This window comes from Manis pentadactyla, chromosome 3 (assembly GCF_030020395.1).
Source record: "Manis pentadactyla isolate mManPen7 chromosome 3, mManPen7.hap1, whole genome shotgun sequence".
Classification (NCBI taxonomy): domain Eukaryota; kingdom Metazoa; phylum Chordata; class Mammalia; order Pholidota; family Manidae; genus Manis; species Manis pentadactyla.
In genome coordinates this window covers 99,829,987-99,846,439 of record NC_080021.1, presented here as the reverse complement: position 1 = coordinate 99,846,439, position 16,453 = coordinate 99,829,987, and the positions used below count along the sequence as shown (strand labels likewise).

At 47.6% G+C, this 16,453-nt stretch overlaps 1 protein-coding gene across 6 annotated transcripts in view; it reads left to right on the top strand.

Annotated features, from left to right (window-relative positions):
• Window positions 1-13,599, top strand: part of CAMK1D (calcium/calmodulin dependent protein kinase ID) — a 393,502-nt gene extending 379,903 nt beyond the window's left edge. Inside the window, exons 9-11 of one of the 6 annotated variants that reach the window (XM_036908125.2) lie at window positions 4,699-4,786; window positions 5,707-5,828; window positions 7,438-13,599. In XM_036908125.2, the coding sequence (XP_036764020.2) occupies window positions 4,699-4,786; window positions 5,707-5,828; window positions 7,438-7,729 (502 nt within the window). In that variant the 3' untranslated portion in view covers window positions 7,730-13,599. Of the gene's footprint in view, window positions 1-4,698; window positions 4,787-5,706; window positions 5,829-7,392 lie in introns of all 6 variants that reach the window. The other 5 variants (XM_036908128.2, XM_036908127.2, XM_057498201.1 and 2 more) reach the window with 5 other exon arrangements.
• The last annotated feature ends 2,854 nt before the right edge of the window (window positions 13,600-16,453 follow it).

Below are 16,453 nucleotides of genomic sequence, written 5' to 3'. Positions count from 1 at the left end.
TGACAAAGTCACCACTTTGTTACCAAATAGGCTTCGGATTAGGTGATTTGCCCATCTGTAGGCTCATGTATGCGTTCTGAGCACATTTAGGTAGGCAAGGCTAGGCTATGATGTACAGTATTTAGGTGTATTAAATGCATTTTCAAATTATGATATTTTCAGCTTAAAATGTGCTTATCAGGACATGACCCTATCATGAGTTGAAGAAGGTGTATATTTTAACTTATAATAACAGCAGTCATTTATTGAGCACCTGTTATGTTACATGCACTGTTCTAATTGCTCTAAAATATCATCTCCTTCTTTCTTTATAATAACCCTGTATGGTAGGTTTTGTCTGCATTTCAGAGATAAGGAAATAGATTTAGAAAGACAAAGGAACTTAGCCAAGATTGTACAGATAACTAATGGCCAAGCCAGAACTGTTTCCAGCCAGAGCTGTCTGGCTCCAGAATGAATGTGCTTCTAAAAGCAGAGACAGGACTGGGCTGGAGGGGGAAGGACAGAAATTTCTGAATAAGGGGGCAGTTTGGATCTTGTATCATCTTGATATTTTTTTAGTAAGTTACACTGAATAGTAGGTCAAAGTATGTGACCACCAAGTTAGTAAAAGTCTTCTTACTTTAGAACAATAGGCCTTTACAGATGTATTAATCTTTCTTTTTCTTACAATTTTATTGAGATCACTGATACACGCTATATACATTTAAGATATATGCCATAATGACTCAATATATGTATGTATTGTGAAATGATTACCTCAATAAATTGGTTAACATCCATCACCTTCACCTTCTGTAGTTATCAAAAAAATTTTCCCTGGTGATGAGAACTTTTACGATTTATTCTCTTATAACTTTCTAGTGTACCATATGGCGTCATTGACCATAGTCAATCTCTATGAGCTGCCATTCTTTTACTGTTGTACTTAGGAATATGCAACTTCCCTTTGGGCAGTGGGGGCCTTGACGGGTTTTAGCAGGATAGTTAGATTTGCACTTTAGAAAGCTCAGCCTGGCTGCAGGATAGGGGATGAATTGTTGGAGATGTGGCAGGAAGGCACAGAGGGGGAGGTGGAAAGCGGGGTGGAGGTGGCCTGTCCGGCCTGACGGCGCTGCTACCCAGGGGTCTGAGGCTCCCCTGAGGTTCCAGCCTAAGGGACGGGGAGGAGGCTGGGGCTGGGAGACAAGCAGGCTGCAGCGAGGGGGACTGAGGAAGGTACTGGCAGCCGTCTAGACAGAGATCTGTGGGGCACTTGGCTGGGTGGGCCCGGAGCCCAGGGAGAAGGCCAGGCAGAGATGAAGACTTCAGAGTCCTCAGCCTGGGTCCCATGTAAGCTGCACAAATAAATGCCTTCTTACTCACAAGTGGTTTTCTTCTAGGGCTAAAACCTTTTGCTGTGTATCAAAATTTCCAGGAAGTCAAATATTGGAAACTGAGAAAAGCAAATGCATTTTGAGGCAAGCATCCCTTTTGCTTCTGCCTGCATTCATGATATAATGGTTTCTTTATGTAAAACTGGCCAGGCAAAGGAGAACATGGATCAAACTGGGAGCTGGCAGAAAGTGGAGTAATTATTCCAGGGAAGCATAGCTTTATCAGTATCCCCATTCTGGAAGATATGGTCTTGACACCAATTATATCCAGAGAGCATTATTTCTTATGCTGCACTTGCTCTTCCAACATAAGCGTGGCCACATGAGGCCAGGAAGGGCCTCTGGAAGTCACAGGTGCCTTCCCTTAGCCTCAAAACAAAACTCCCCTAACAGGCGAGGGCTCCTTTCAAAGCTCTCCTGTGGACGGCAGTCAGCCCATCTTACCAGCTGTTTCTCAAGCCCCTACCACTGGCAGATTTGCCTCTCTCTCAGTGGCCCATGGTGCAGAACCAGCAGACTGCTGGCTGATGGCCAAAGAGCAGGGAGTGGCAAGTGGCAGAACGGGTGCCCACTCCCAGCTCCAGGGAAGCCCCTTGGCAGTGTTTCTTTATCTTGTTTGGATTGTGCTGCAACTCTCTCTAGTTTGATTGACAAGCAAATCAAGGGATGATCCTGGCATCAGGTTCCCAGGTGACACTCAGCCAGGCACTCCTTTGTGGGGCACATCTGTTGGCCAGGCCAAGGTGGTGCCTGCAGCCATCTCCTCAGAGAAAAACATGAAATCGGAGCTGTGGATGTGGAGTAGACTGTGTACAAAACACAGAAACACAAAAGGCAAGGAGAGGTGAGTTTGATGATCTGTGTGTGCAGAAGGAGAGTAGGATAGGCCTCACAAAGTGTGGTTCACATAAATGCTGCCCACATTGTTAGTTTAGAGGCAAAAACTAGAAGGAAGGGAGAACAAGACACCTCAGTGAATTGTGGGTGCCCACAGGACTGTGTGTGTATACAGATTTATAAGGACATTCTTCTGCAATAGAACAATAATAAAGTAATGGCAGCTCATAGAGATTAGAGATGGTCAGGCATTGTTCACTCCCAGGACAGTCGAGGTGACAAGGAAGGTCCCTTCCAATTCTAAGATTCCTTGCCTCCAGTTGTGCTGAAGGCACATTCTGAAGCTGGTGGCACCGAGCATCACTATACGCCATCACTGTGAACCTCCCGGCTCATCGCAAGCAGCAGCAGCAACTCCCATGTGGTGCCCATTAGAGGATGATCACACGCTGTCATGAGCCAAGGTGGCCGCACCTCCCCACGGGGCCTCTGGGCCACTGTGTGCCCTGCTTGATTCGTACACAGCTCCAGCACTCCCTAGGACTCTGGGAAGGGAGCAGGGAACATTCCTAAAATAATCGGGAGTTTGCATTTCCTTACATCTTAGCCCTTGCTAACCCACAGAGAAGAGAGTCTTCCTCACTGGCCTGTTTGGTTTGGAGCATGGCTCGCCCGCAGTGGTGCTCAGCTCAAGGAATTCCATACTTCCTGCCACTTCTGCCCATGCTTTTCCAAGAAAGAGCTGGCCACTGATGCGTTGGAACTGGTCTCCTTTTCTGAGGATGTAGCTTTTAAAAACAGTGCAGAAGGAAACATTCACATGAGTTCTCTAGGACAAAAGCCTGATAAAGATGTCTAAGTCCCTGAACCTGCTGGTAGCTCATGTTTCAGACGGATTGCCCACTCAGCTATCCCATTTCTATTCATGGATATGTGCCTGAGGAAGGAGGCAAATGACAGTTGTTAGAAATAGAAACCTGCTTCAGTTAGTTTCTGAGTAGGACGTCCTATTGGCTAAATATTTTCAGCCCTGCCAAGAAAAGGAGAGGAGTTCATGTAGGGGGATATCAGACTGTGTTCTAACTTAGGCCCAGCCTGGTACAGACTAAATGTCCAGTCCATCAACCATGTTTTTAATTATAAAGTAAAAGACTGGGTGGGTTGGAACCCAGGATGATATCTTCTCTGAATAAGCCCTAAGCTTGTTCCTTTCATTTCCACAAACAGTTGGATTTAGTAATCTGTGGCATCCAGGCTGTTTTGGGCCCCAGGCCATCTGGGTCTGGAGATGACAGGTTTCCCTACTTCCCAGTCATCTCCCAGCCAGAAAACATGGTCACTGTCCCAGGAATCTGACCCTTAACTTTTCTGAGATTCAAAACATTATTTCTTAAGCATCAGATACCACCCCAGAATTTTATCACTTGGTGTTAAATGAAAGGGAAGATAGAAGGACCCAAGCCCAAAAAGATGGAGAGCAAAACACAGCTTACCCCAAAATGAGGGAAGGCCAGGTGATTGAGTCCAGAGGGAGGGTGGCACTGAGGCTGAGAGAGGTATGGGAGGAGAATGGGCTGTGGGGGATCTCCAGGGCATTGTAAGGTGAGAGAGAGAGGATGTGGGGGTAGGACCTGAAAGAGATGGAGACAGGGAAAGGTGGTAAAACAAGAGGAAGTAATTGGGTGAGGGGGGTATTTCTAAGGACAGGAGGTGCAGAGCAAGCCAACCTCCTTCCCTGCTAGTGAGAGGCTGAGGACCAAGAAGAACAAGGCCCAGTCATGTCCAGGACCCAGTTAATGTCGAGGGGACACAATCCTGGCAGTTCTGAGAACTTTTCTGGGCCATGCAAGAGTAGAAGATGTGCCATGCATGGCCGCCTAAGGCCGGGGTCCCTCTCTCCGAGCAGAGAGAAGGTGCGGGCCTACAGAACATGGCAGAGCCTAGTTCTGCTGGGACAGAGCCAGAAGGAGCTGTGGGCAAGGAGCATGAGTGGGTCCATGGGGCAGCAGTCTGGAGAGGGCAGAGAGCAGGGCCTGGGTAGGAGGAAGCTGGGAAGACAGCCCAGGTGGGCATCTGGGGTTCAGACCAGGCAGGAATACTTGGAGACTTCAGAGGTGAAGCACTGCAGGTGGAAAGCCTGTGTGCAGGTGGGGGAGACTAGATTCTGATTGTGTTGGCATTATGGATTCCAATATTGCAGGACTTGAGGTCAAGAAGGGAAGAAGTGGGAGCCAAGCAGAGAGGTCAGCCCAGAAGGGGTTGCCATGTCCTGGGAGGGTGCAGGGTACAGAAGCACAGCAGGACCTGGTGGCAGCTTCTGCATATTCAGACAAGCCATGCGTGAATAAGCAGCCTGGGAGGGCAGAGGCAAGCCAGCCTCTCATCCGGGAAAGGGACAGGAGGAGCCTTCCTGGGAGAGCAGCTTGGACCCAGTGTCAGGGTGCCCAAGAAACCCTCTGAAGAAGCGTCTTTGCCTCTATTTCAGGATCGCTGGGGACACAGCCCTCAACAAAAACATCCACGAGTCCGTCAGCGCCCAGATAAGGAAGAACTTTGCGAAAAGCAAGTGGAGAGTAAGTCTTGTGTTTATTAAATTCCCAGTGAGTTTAATCACTCACAAACTTGCCCTACAGTTTGAGTATTTCTTATTTCTAAAGATTACTGTCACCCAGCTTTGAAAATCCCCAGAGCCTCACCCAAATAATTTTGCCAATTTTAACTGATAATAATTAGGACTTGAAGGAGTATCATGGTGTGAGAGGGATCAAGTATGGGATTTAATATTTCCCCTGTGTGATTCAAAAATGGCAATAGTGCCAGCTGTAACTCATTTGCTATTTCTAAGAACATAATCCCTGTTGTTTTCCTTCACTTTGCTGAAATTTTGAGTAATAAATAAAAGTCAACTTTTGTTAAAGTCATGTACAGGTAAAAAACAGGAATTCTGAGTCAAACTCATCAATATTTTCTTGTAAAAATATGATGGAATTAAAGTACAGAGGCTTCATAACCAGTGCCTGGTTCCCTAAACCCTATGTTCTCATCAACATGGGTGACCAAGAGCTCGCTGACTGGCCGTGAGAGCCAAAGCAAGACTGTACAGGAAATGGTGTGACTTAGGACAAAAGCATTGACAATGGAAAAATAAAAGCTATTTTAAAACATATTTTAAGATACTATTTTGTTACAATATGCCTTTTAATTCTAAAAGTCACTTCTCAAGTCACAGAGATAATTCGTTTTCATATATTCTGTATGTTTAATGTCAGAAGAAAAAATATTTTTTAATCTCCAAAATCTGTTTTGATGGGGGGAGGTGTTAAATAAATTGGTTTTGGAAGAAGGGGCAATGGAAGTTTCCTTTCTAGAGTATCATGAGAATGTTTTAAGAAGTTTGAAATGCTGGTGGTAACAGGAGAAGTAATAGAAGTTAGTCTGAGTCTTTCTAATTAGCTGGAATATTTTGTCTGCTTTTTCCTTTCTTAAATTTCAGCAAGCGTTTAATGCCACAGCCGTTGTGAGACATATGAGAAAACTACATCTTGGCAGCAGCCTGGACAGTTCAAATGCAAGTGTTTCGAGCAACCTCAGTTTGGCCAGCCAGAAAGATTGTGCGTATGTAGCAAAAACAGAATTTTTCAGCCAACATTTAGAACAAATGGCGGGGGAAGAGGAGGGCGTGGAGGGAGTGGTCGCTTGCTGAGTACCTGCTACTTGTCAGTCTCTGCCAATAATTTGTCCCACTTATTGCTCCCACAACCCTCGGTAAGTTATTCAGTGTTCAAAGTATTTTCTAAAAACTTAATTATTCAATACTTACACAGCCCTTGGTATTATTATTTCCATTTTCAGATGAGAAATCTGTGGCTCAGGTTGGACATACCCCTGTCTGTCTGGACAAAAGCCCAGACACTTCTGATCTCTCTCCTTACCCTGTGGTTTGCTTCCCATTGTGCATCTCTCTCAGGGGTTGAGGAAGGGATGGCAGAGATTCATGAAGCCTGATCTCACTGACTTTTAACACATATTTTTTTTATGAGGATGATGATAATTGGAGCTGGCTTATATTAGGCACGTTGGCTTTGCAGTCAAAGTAATAACATTTCATTATCCTTTATCTTGCATGGAATACCATCCCTGAGGGCACACATATGCTCTCCCTATTTGTCTCCGCCACACCATGTATTTCTCTTAATCTCTCATCAGCCATTCAAGTGGCTTCTCTCTCCTTGAGAGCAGTTACCTTGCACGCCCCCACCGGCCTTCATCTCCCTCACCACTGGCAGCCTTCAGCTTGGTCTCACTCTGGCCATCACAGTTCTTCCCATTTCCCTCAGAAAAGGGTTCCCTTCTTCTCTACATATGCCTCATTCAGGAGAACTTCAATTTTCCCCAAAAATGTCCATGAATGTCCCACTGTATATCCACATTTACATTCCAGCATAGATTGTATTCCCCCTCCGTTCAAAGGGAGCCCACAACTGGTTATTTCTTTGAAGATTCATACAATGGCTCTGATAATAAAGCCATCTTAATAATTTATTGTGTGGATCTCCTGTTGCAGCCAACAAAATTTGGGGGAGGAGGGGAGCAGGCATGCAACTGGAGCTTAGATGCAGCAGATTCTCCCACATCAGGGCCTTCCAGTGCCAACATGGGGAGCATTGCCATGCAGGCTGGGAAGCATTTTTCTAGGCCACGGACTGCCAAGTCCCCAAGAGGAGAGGTGAACAACCCCATTTCAATGTGCTCACAACGTTTTTTAGCCAAGAGTACAGACAGCACACTCCACAGGGGTCAGAAGGGGGAATCACATTCTTTCTTCATTCTTAAAATCCCTACTTCATGGAACTGTTGTTAAGAACTAAACAGCTCTTACAATTCAGTACCTAGCCTGATGCCTGGTATATATAGTAAGTGCTCAATAAATAGAGCCTGTCATATTATGGTGGCTAAACCCTGTTACATTCAAACACAAAGCACTTAGAATTTTAATGAAGACAGGAAGGAGGAGTTGAGTCTAAGAAGAAAACTTTTGGGGCACATTGTAAATGTTTTCCTGTGGGTGGGTACAAATGCAGTCAAGTGCATAAAAGTTTACCCTCCCCCAACCCCACCATGGGAACGGGGTATCTTCTCTGAAACTCTTTGACCCCTCAGGTATACTGTCCCCCTGCAGGTCTGGCCCCCTCCACGCTCTGTAGCTTCATTTCCTCTTCGGCAGGGGTCTCAGGAGTGGGAGCAGAGCGGAGACCGAGGCCTACCACTGTGACGACAGTGCACTCCGGAAGCAAGTGACCAGCTCTGGCAGTGGGGCCCAGGGGGCAGGGCCAGGGAAGGGGGTCCCCAGGGGCCGCCAGCGCCACCAGCCACTCCAGAGTGATCCCACCTTGCATGGTGCGCCTTTCCGCACAGGACTGGAAGACAGAAGTTTTTTTATGGCCATATTTTATACTGCAATTCTGAAGTGTTCATTTCTCACAAACTGTACTGACTCCAGGGAGCTGATTTACTAGGATCTGGTGCTGTATATATGAATCTTGCAAAGCTTTGACGGAATGGACCTTCTTCTTCCTGCTCCCCAGTTCCTGTCATTTCCACTCTTCTTACTATAGGTAACCATCTACGTTGTATTTTTTCATTAACAACAAAAAGGTTTCAACTGGATTATTTAAGTATTGGTAAATATTGCACATTAGGGTTTTATTTTTTTCCTTTTAAGAAAAATGTCCTTTTGATCTATGCTTCCTAAGTTATGTGACTTGTATCTTCTGCTCGCTGTTAGTAGAGTTTTATGTTAACCTTAAAGAGATTTTTTTTTTTCCCTCCAAGGAGAATTTAAAGGTATTTTTTAAAATTCTAATAAGAGGACCGAGAATGTTTCCAAGGTGAAGAGTGTGCTTTACTTCCATTCCCTCCATTCCCCCCTCTCCCACCTCCTTGGACGGGTGGCTCTGAGAGATGACCGCAGGGCTGAGCGGTCTTCCGTCCAGCACCGCTCTGGGAGGCAGCCTGCAGAAAACCTTTCCTAGCAGCTCCTTCGGCAAACCCCCTGCCAACCAGAGACTAGGGGCCTCTTGCCCTCAGCAGCCATAAGTAAACAAGCCTGCTCCCCAAGACTAAAGGCATAAGGCTGCAGAGGCTGGCCCTGCTGAGGAGATGCCCACCCAGTGACGGTGTTAGAGTCTCCCTTACAGGAGCGAGGTGCCATTTCATTTAAAGTGAACTTCCCACCCAGCTCCAGTTCCCTTGAGGAATCACACACGAAAGCTCTGCTGTCAGCTATGCAGTTTTAAAATTCATCTCTCTCTGTGTTTTTTAAAAATGCATTTCCAATCTGACACTTAAATTGTCCTCCAACACTCAGAAGTTCTTTCCGTTACCCTGTTCTGTTATGAATGTTAGCCAGAGTAGGAGAGGGAAATGGCCTTGGAAAAGAATCCACTTACCTGGGGTGGTGGGGAGAGGTGATGTCTCTACGGCGATGGCCGGAGACCTCCTCAGCCAGGCCTGGCCAGCACTTGAAGCCATCCCTCTGACCACAGAAATCTGAAAACCAAAGACCTGTGATGGGAAGGGGTCACTAAAGGTCGCAGTTTACCTGGAACTGAAGAATTTCCTGGGATGAAGGACTTCCATGTGCAAACCAGCAATGTCTCAGGCAAACCGGGCCATGTTCACGCACATGGTGACTATGTGTGCAGGCTGGAGCTGACACCGTGTGAAACCCAGGGCAAACCACTTTTCAAGGAGACTTCAAGGATGCTCTGTAGGGGAGGCAAGCAGGTGGCTCCAAATGCCAGCTTTGCAAAGGCCCTCCCTCAGCCCTCATGTCCTACATAGCTGTGAGTCTGCATTCCTTACAGCCAGCCTCAAGCCCGCTGGGTACCCCTGTAGGTCTGTCTAACCATCCAGTGACTTTCCTGGCTGCTGTCGTCATGCCCTTCCCCTATAGTTGGCCAGTCTCAGCAGGCTCTGGTGGCCAAGCCATTGTCATCACTTCTACACCTTTGCCTATGTCCAGGCCAGATGTTTAGTGATAGCCCCCAATATGTGCATGCACACACACACACACACACACGCACCGAGTGTTATTTGCTTATGTGCACACACACACACACACACACACACACACACACACACATGCACCGAGTGTTATTTGCTTTGGCAGCTGCATTCTGCCTCCTCTAGGACAGTGCTGGTGTGTTAAAGAGCAGCTGGAGGGACGGGCAGCTGGTCTACCTGTTCCCACGTGCATCATAGGTACCCAGCCCCTTGGCAGGAATCCCACTTGGCATCTGCCCCACATGCATCCAGAGTGAAAACCAGGCCATTACTCTTCAAACTGAAGTCCATAAAAAGCCTGGGAAAGTCTGTAAAATGACAACAGATCCAGTTAAGAAGCAGGTGTCACCTGAGTTGGATATGACTCCCCACCTTCATTCAGAAGGACAATGGCATGAATCTCACAAAGAATTGTCTGAGAACACTGAAACATCTCTGCGGGGGGTTATTAGAATGTTGGTTACTAACAAGTGTAATGGGACATTCAAGTTTCTCCAGTGTAAGAAAGCAAATAATTAGATGTAACGGGGTGATAATTTGCCTGAAATTGGTACCTATGATGCATGCCTGAACAGTTACCAGTTCTTTGTACTGTGTGCTCTGCAGTCAGTTGCACTTGGAAAGCAATTTTAGAAGCCACATTATATTATTGCTGATCAAGTTATTGTCTGGAGCTGATTTGAGGGACACAAGTTATATTCAGTGAGTTTGAAAGAAGGTGTTACCTGGAGCGTGCAGAGCAGGGGCAAAGGAAGCCCCATAGCAGGTATCCTCGTTGCTGTTGGGGTCAGCTCTTGGCCACTCATGGCCCATAACACTTCATGTCTCAATTGCATTGTGCAAGGAGATGGGACTGGTTTGGGCCCAAAAGTAGACTCTGTGTGCTGGAAATCAGGCAAGTCCACCTCGCCAGGAGACTTAGGTCATTTCCTGTGGTGTTTGGAGGAGGAGAGAACACATAGCCCATGGAATAACTTCTGCTCTTCTGAGAGAGTCTTAGTGGCCAAGGGGAGAGGTTCTCCTTCAACTGGATGTGGTATTATTTATGCTTTATTACAACACGGGAAGAGAACCCTGAACGTGCCTTTCATTAAGACCTGCCAAGCAGGGTGGCAGAGTCCCAGGACCCTCACTGATGACAAATGCCACCACTAGTAACTGAGCATTTTTCATACATGCACCCAGCTCACACTTGCCCTCAAAGCCTATGTGTGTGGCTGAGGCTAAGGGGGAACCCCGCCCCCACCTCCAACTCCAAGCCTCCCATTTGGTTTCCACCTTCTCAGAGCAAGTGAACTTTTCTTCTCACTTGAATGTTACATTGTGAAATAGACCATCTGAATGGTCTTCCACCAGTCACCTGCCTGGGCTCCCTGGCCTCCCAGTCCTTATGTCGCTAGTAGGGCCATAGAGCACCTAATGTTTGTCTGAAGCAGGGAGTGCGAACCCACATGCAGCAGGCCCCAGCAGGCTGAACACTGGCTGCTCCAAGGGCCCTGGGGCCTGCTCGCTGCCCGCCCTCAGTGCACACACTGGGGCCGCAGTGTCAGGGTTGGGGGCAGGCAGTGGAGCTGAGAGAGGCAGGTTATGCCTCTGTGAAGTGCACACGACCACGGAAAACCCTGGAGATAGGAGGACACCCGAACAGACAGACGGACAGCACCGCCAGGGCCGCTTGTGGCTGTGCAGGTTCTCACTGACTCCATGAGAAACAGAAAGGATAAAGTCCCCCTTCCCTATGAGATTCCTTTTTAAAGAAAAGAGCTATGCTGAAAGCATGCAAACCAAGCAGATGTGGCTTAGCGTCCTTCACTATGGCAGTGATCTGCTCACCTCTGAAGTCACACTTCGAGCACAGGCAGCAGCCTCCCCCTCACAGGAGCTGTGACCTCTCAGAGGGCCCCAGTCCAGCCAGCTCCCAAGCAGTGTCCGAGGAGCTCAGCAGTCTCGCTGTGGGTGAAAGAAGATGCCTCTGGCTAACCAGGCAAGGTTCTGGCTCTAGGAAACATGAGCCATCTGATGAAAGATTTGGCATAGGACCCTCACTGATGTCATCCTGCTCATTTGTCTATCTTGGTGTCCAGCATGTTCTGGATGGATTGTGGGTAGGAAAGGGACTCCCCTTTAGAACGAAGGCCAAGAACACCAGGGACAAGTGACCCCATCTGAAAGGGGGTTGACTCTCTGCCTTGAGGAGCTACAGCTTAATCTGATTGACCCATGGAGATTTGGTGTTGCATGAACAACTTTAAACAGAAAAGACTGTAACCCAATAGAGATAACTCAGTATTTTTAAGGCCTTGGCCACCATGTCCCTGTGGCCCACACAGATCCACAGCCAGTATTGCTTCTTCACTGGAGAAGCCGCACTGGAACCATCACTCCAGGACTGAAGCCAGGAGGGCCAGGGTTGTGGCCTCTGCTGCAGCCAGGAACCCCCTGCGTTGTTTCCGCAGTGCATCGCCGGGGCTCCTTTGAATGTGTGACATAAAAAAGCAAGGCCAGCAGAAAGCAGCTCCTCCCATTTCCTAACTAGAAATAAGATACACCCTTTCCCAGGTCACAGTCACTTCTGGCAAATGAAATGCAGGTCCTCTTAGTCAACCAATGCACGAAATCTTCGCATGTTCTTCTGAAACAGTACTATTTCCACATCTGTGTACTCACACTCTGCAAAGTTGGCCTTTTCCTTAAACACATTCCAGACCAAACACTGTTGAGTTTGTTCCCCAAAAAAGAATAATGTATATACCTGTATGTAACCATCACTCTTTGGAGGGGGCACTTGGTCCTAGGTTGGGGCTGCAAGTGTACTTGACATTTGCAAAAAAGTTTCCCAATCCTTTGAATTTTTGAATTGAAAATGTTAAGATAGAAAAGGTGAATTGGGCAAACAGCTTTCTAAAAGGGGGGCTTATTTCCTGAAAATGCTACCTGAAGATGCTAAGAAAACTAGTCTGGATGAGTTAGCTTGAACGCCTCTGCTGTGGGTTGCAGGCAGGCAGGAGAAAGAGAGGCCCACACCCTCTGCAGCCCGCACCTTCACTGTGGTCCATGCATGGTGATCTGCAGCCTTCCGTGTGCAGGGGCCCAGCCCCACTGTGAAGTTGGCCAAGGCCTGGCCGCCTCCTGCTCCAGCTGACTCAGACGGGCAGGAACATCATCAGCCCTCCACCACCTTTCCTGCCATCAGCAGAAGGGGCAGCTCAGCTTTTGGCTCTGGGGTGAGGGAGGGAGTCTCTGCTTCTGCAAACCCAAAGGGTATACATTTGGCAGCCAACCCACAGCATGTGGCTGCCAGGTCTGGTTTTGTGGACAACACAGTGTGTGGAATGGCTTCTCAGCATCTGTATCTTTCTACACCAAAGGGACACACTGTTGCATCCACCCTTTGTACTAACGCCACGTCTGTGTTCTCTATACCCACTCTAAGCCTTTTGGTCTCCAGGGAACTTCGCATACAATGATTATGTCTTCTGATTATTTACCTAATTACTTTATGTAGAGGTGATTTTATTTTCTTATGGATAGGAAAAAGAAAATAGGTGTTTGAGGCTTTCTTCATAGAGATAGGACATTACTAGGAGACTCAAAAGCCCCAAACACTAGGTAAGTTACTTCTCAAAGGAGAACATTAATCTGGACAGACTGAGATGGCAGCACAGGGCTGGCAGACAGGCATCCAGGAAGAAGAGAGAAGGAAGAGGAACATCTGCTCGGATGTTTGCCCTGCACACGGAAGCCTGCTGCCCTCCTTCCAGGGACCCTTGGCCTTCAGCACAGTTTGAGATGCTGTCCAAATGGGCAGAAATCCTGTAGCATTGCAGCAGTGGCCTTGTTTTGAAAGATGGGGTGGCATGTTTCAGAGAACATGTCTCTTAGTCCTGCATTCAGGTTGGAAGACAGACAAGGTACATTCTGTCCAGAATACAATTTGAAACAATTTCAAAATTGGCTGTAGTCACTACCCATTATGTCATCACCCTTCTGGCAGCTCTCCCAACAAGTGAGCATGTTTTCCAAAAGCTTACAATGTGGAACCTAGGAATGTCCCCATGTCTATTGCCAGGCTTGTGATTGGTTAAATTTTTCCATAAAAACATGCTTGTCCAAAAGAAGGGAAACTGCATTTATCCCACGCATGTAACAAACTGCAAGGGTTTAACCCACATAGGTCTGCGACACGGCAGCGCTGTAATGGCCTATGTAGCAAATGATTCTCTCTGCCTTGACAATCATGTACACATATCAAGATTTCTATCACAATGACAATGAGATTGATGAGTTGTTTTCCTCCAATAAAGACAATTAATCACCTTCAGGTGGATGCGGTTTGGTTTCCTCTGTAAAGAGCACGAGGTGGGTGTTTCAGCCTCTCCTCCTCCCTCTCTGAAGTTTGGATTTGATGGAGGGAGTTTGCACTGAGCCCCTGGAAACTCATGAGGTCCCCTAAATATTTCACGTCACCAGCCCAATGAGCAGGAAATGCCAGGGAGGGGGAGGGGGCAGTCACATTTTGGCCCCTGGTTGGTAGAGGGCGCCCAGGTTAACACCCTGCTGGAGAGGAGAGCCCCCCTCGCCCTTGCTGCTGCAGAAAGTGGCTGGAGGCGGGCCCAGAAGCTCAAATTACACTCCCTAGATATTACTGAGTTGTTTGGAGGGAAAGCCAATGCTGATTTCCAGGAAGCCCTCCCCGAGCAGGGGCTGAGCAGGCACACACCCACACAGGTCCCTGTCATCAGCACAGCCTCCTAGTTCTCGATGCCTGAAGCAAGATTCTGGCTGCTATCTTTTCTGCAGGAGGAGGAGGACCCACAGTTCTTAGGTCACCTGATATATCGTGGGCATTGGATCTGGCCACCATATAATTCCTCCAATCCAAATAGTAAGCGGTTGTGCGGGGGAAAAATGAATTGGATGTGTATTATAAAAATGTAGAATGAACAACGTCCCCCACAGCCAGTACCAAGTGGAAGCAGCCTGGGCCTCCGTGGGGAAAAGGGAGCCTCAGAGCACCAGAGCACATGCCGTCTGCGATGTCTGGGCTCCAGGTCGGTGACGACTTCTCTTAGTCCAGACCCTAACCAGGAGACGGATCGAAACAAAGGGATCATCCAGTGGGTATATCGTAACAACGTTAAGGCAGAATTTATGGAACAAAAGAACTTTGGTAACCTAACCACTTTTGAAAACTATTTGTAAGGATATATTAAAGAGAGGGCTCACCAACTATGACTAAAAATTTCCCCAAAGCAAACACACAAATCTAAAACTGATCCTGATAGAAAACTGTTATTCTTATTAGTGCCTTAGAGTTGATGTTTAAGGTCAGGTTGTTTTTGATGGGCTCCAGTCTCACTGCCAGGCCAGCACCTCTGTCCTGATAGTCGCCCAACCTCCCTGTGGCTCAAGCCTCCGTGTGACACCGAAATTCACCCCAAATTTCCTGTTTTTCACATAAAACTTGTCTTACACATTCTCTCATGAATCTCTCTCATCGGCTGTGGTGCATTAGGAGCCGACAGTACAAGGAGTAAGGGAAAGCCTTTGTGTGTAGTTGCAGGATTGTCCACCCAGCAAAGAGCCATGACCAACCACAGCAGGCAGAGAGCTCCATGGCCAAAGTGGGTACAAATCGTGTGCACCCAAGTCCTCCTGGACCTCCATTGCCCCAAGGAGGATGGCTGTAATAAGACTGTTTCACAGAGAGAGGCCCTGAAGACCAGAGGTCTTCAGTTCACACACGTACTGTGCCTTTGGCTGGGTAAGCTGTGGTCTCGGGTGCGCATGGATGTGGCTATGCCAGTGCTGTCTAGTCTGCACAAAGACCAAGGGAGAGGAGCTGTGCTCATTAACTCAGTTGTTTACATATTTGGCTGCAAAACCTATGATGAACTCCTAGAATGTGTAGCCTCTAAAAGAGCATCCATAATACGTACCTCTCCATAACAGAGATTGTGCATGTGGAGCCCCGTGCAAGGGCCTGCAGCTGAAGGTGCCAGTGCTGAGGTTGATTTTTGGCCCACACACACATGCTGTGCCACATACCCTGCTGCAGGGGGAAGGGTGCTTGTCATCCACACAGGTCCTGCAGAGATGCCGTACAGGGCCCCACTGGCTTGTGCACACGTCCAACCCCGGAGCATTGCATTGTGTGCTGGTGCATGGCCAGAACTTCTGTCAGGTTTTCCAGGCTGGAGAATAAAGGATCAATGGAGAGCTCAGGGTCACAGCCGGGGCCACGGGGAGCCAAGGTCGGGGCATGCATCTGGCTGCTTTTGTTCAGGGATGGGAGAGGAGAGGAGCTCTAGCTTTCAAGAGACTGTCACTAAGGGTTGGTGCATATAAAAGCACTTTAGGGACCTCATTTGGCATCACAGCTATGGGAGAACATAGCCTCCCTTTGCACACACAAGGAACCCAAGGAGTGGTGATGTCCTTTCAGGTCCACTGGCAGCAGGGAAATCAAGACTGCAAAACTCAAAGACCCACCCTGGTGTGTCTCCCACCCACTCCCATCAATGCCTCAGGTATAAGACATAAAGCTTATCTGAATGAGCTTTCATTTAGTCAACATTTTTTGAGCACCTACTATGTTCAAGGGTTTTTTCTGATACTGGGAAAACCAGGGTAGAACTGACATGGGCCCTGCTCTCAAAGGCTGCCTGAGAGAGAGCTCAGAGTTGAGCTTGGAAGGAAGAATAGAGCTTGCACGGGAAGAATTTAGCAGGAACAGCATGAGGCTGGAAGCACCAGATGCCTATGGAATAGTATGCATTTCCTTGGGCACAAACATAGGGTGTGGATGAACTAGAGGGCAAAAAAGGCAACCTGGAGGAGCCTTGTCATTAGTACCATCTATAATAATGTCACATGTTGGCCATTTCCTGTGTCCTCGCCTCTGTGCTAAGTGCATTCCCTTCAAGAGCTCATTTAACCAGCACCCTGACAAGGAAGGTGGGTTCAGAAAGGTTCAGTGATTTACTCGAGGTCAGCAGTTTCAGATTCAGCTGGGACTGACACCAAAGGCCATTCTGCTGTATTGCCTCTCATGATTTTGTGCAGGTCACTGAATTTCAAAGAATGAAATCTGGACTTTATTAAGTATGTAATGGGGCCCACTGACATCAATTGAGTAGGATAACAGTTTGTGTTTTGGAACACCACCATTACTA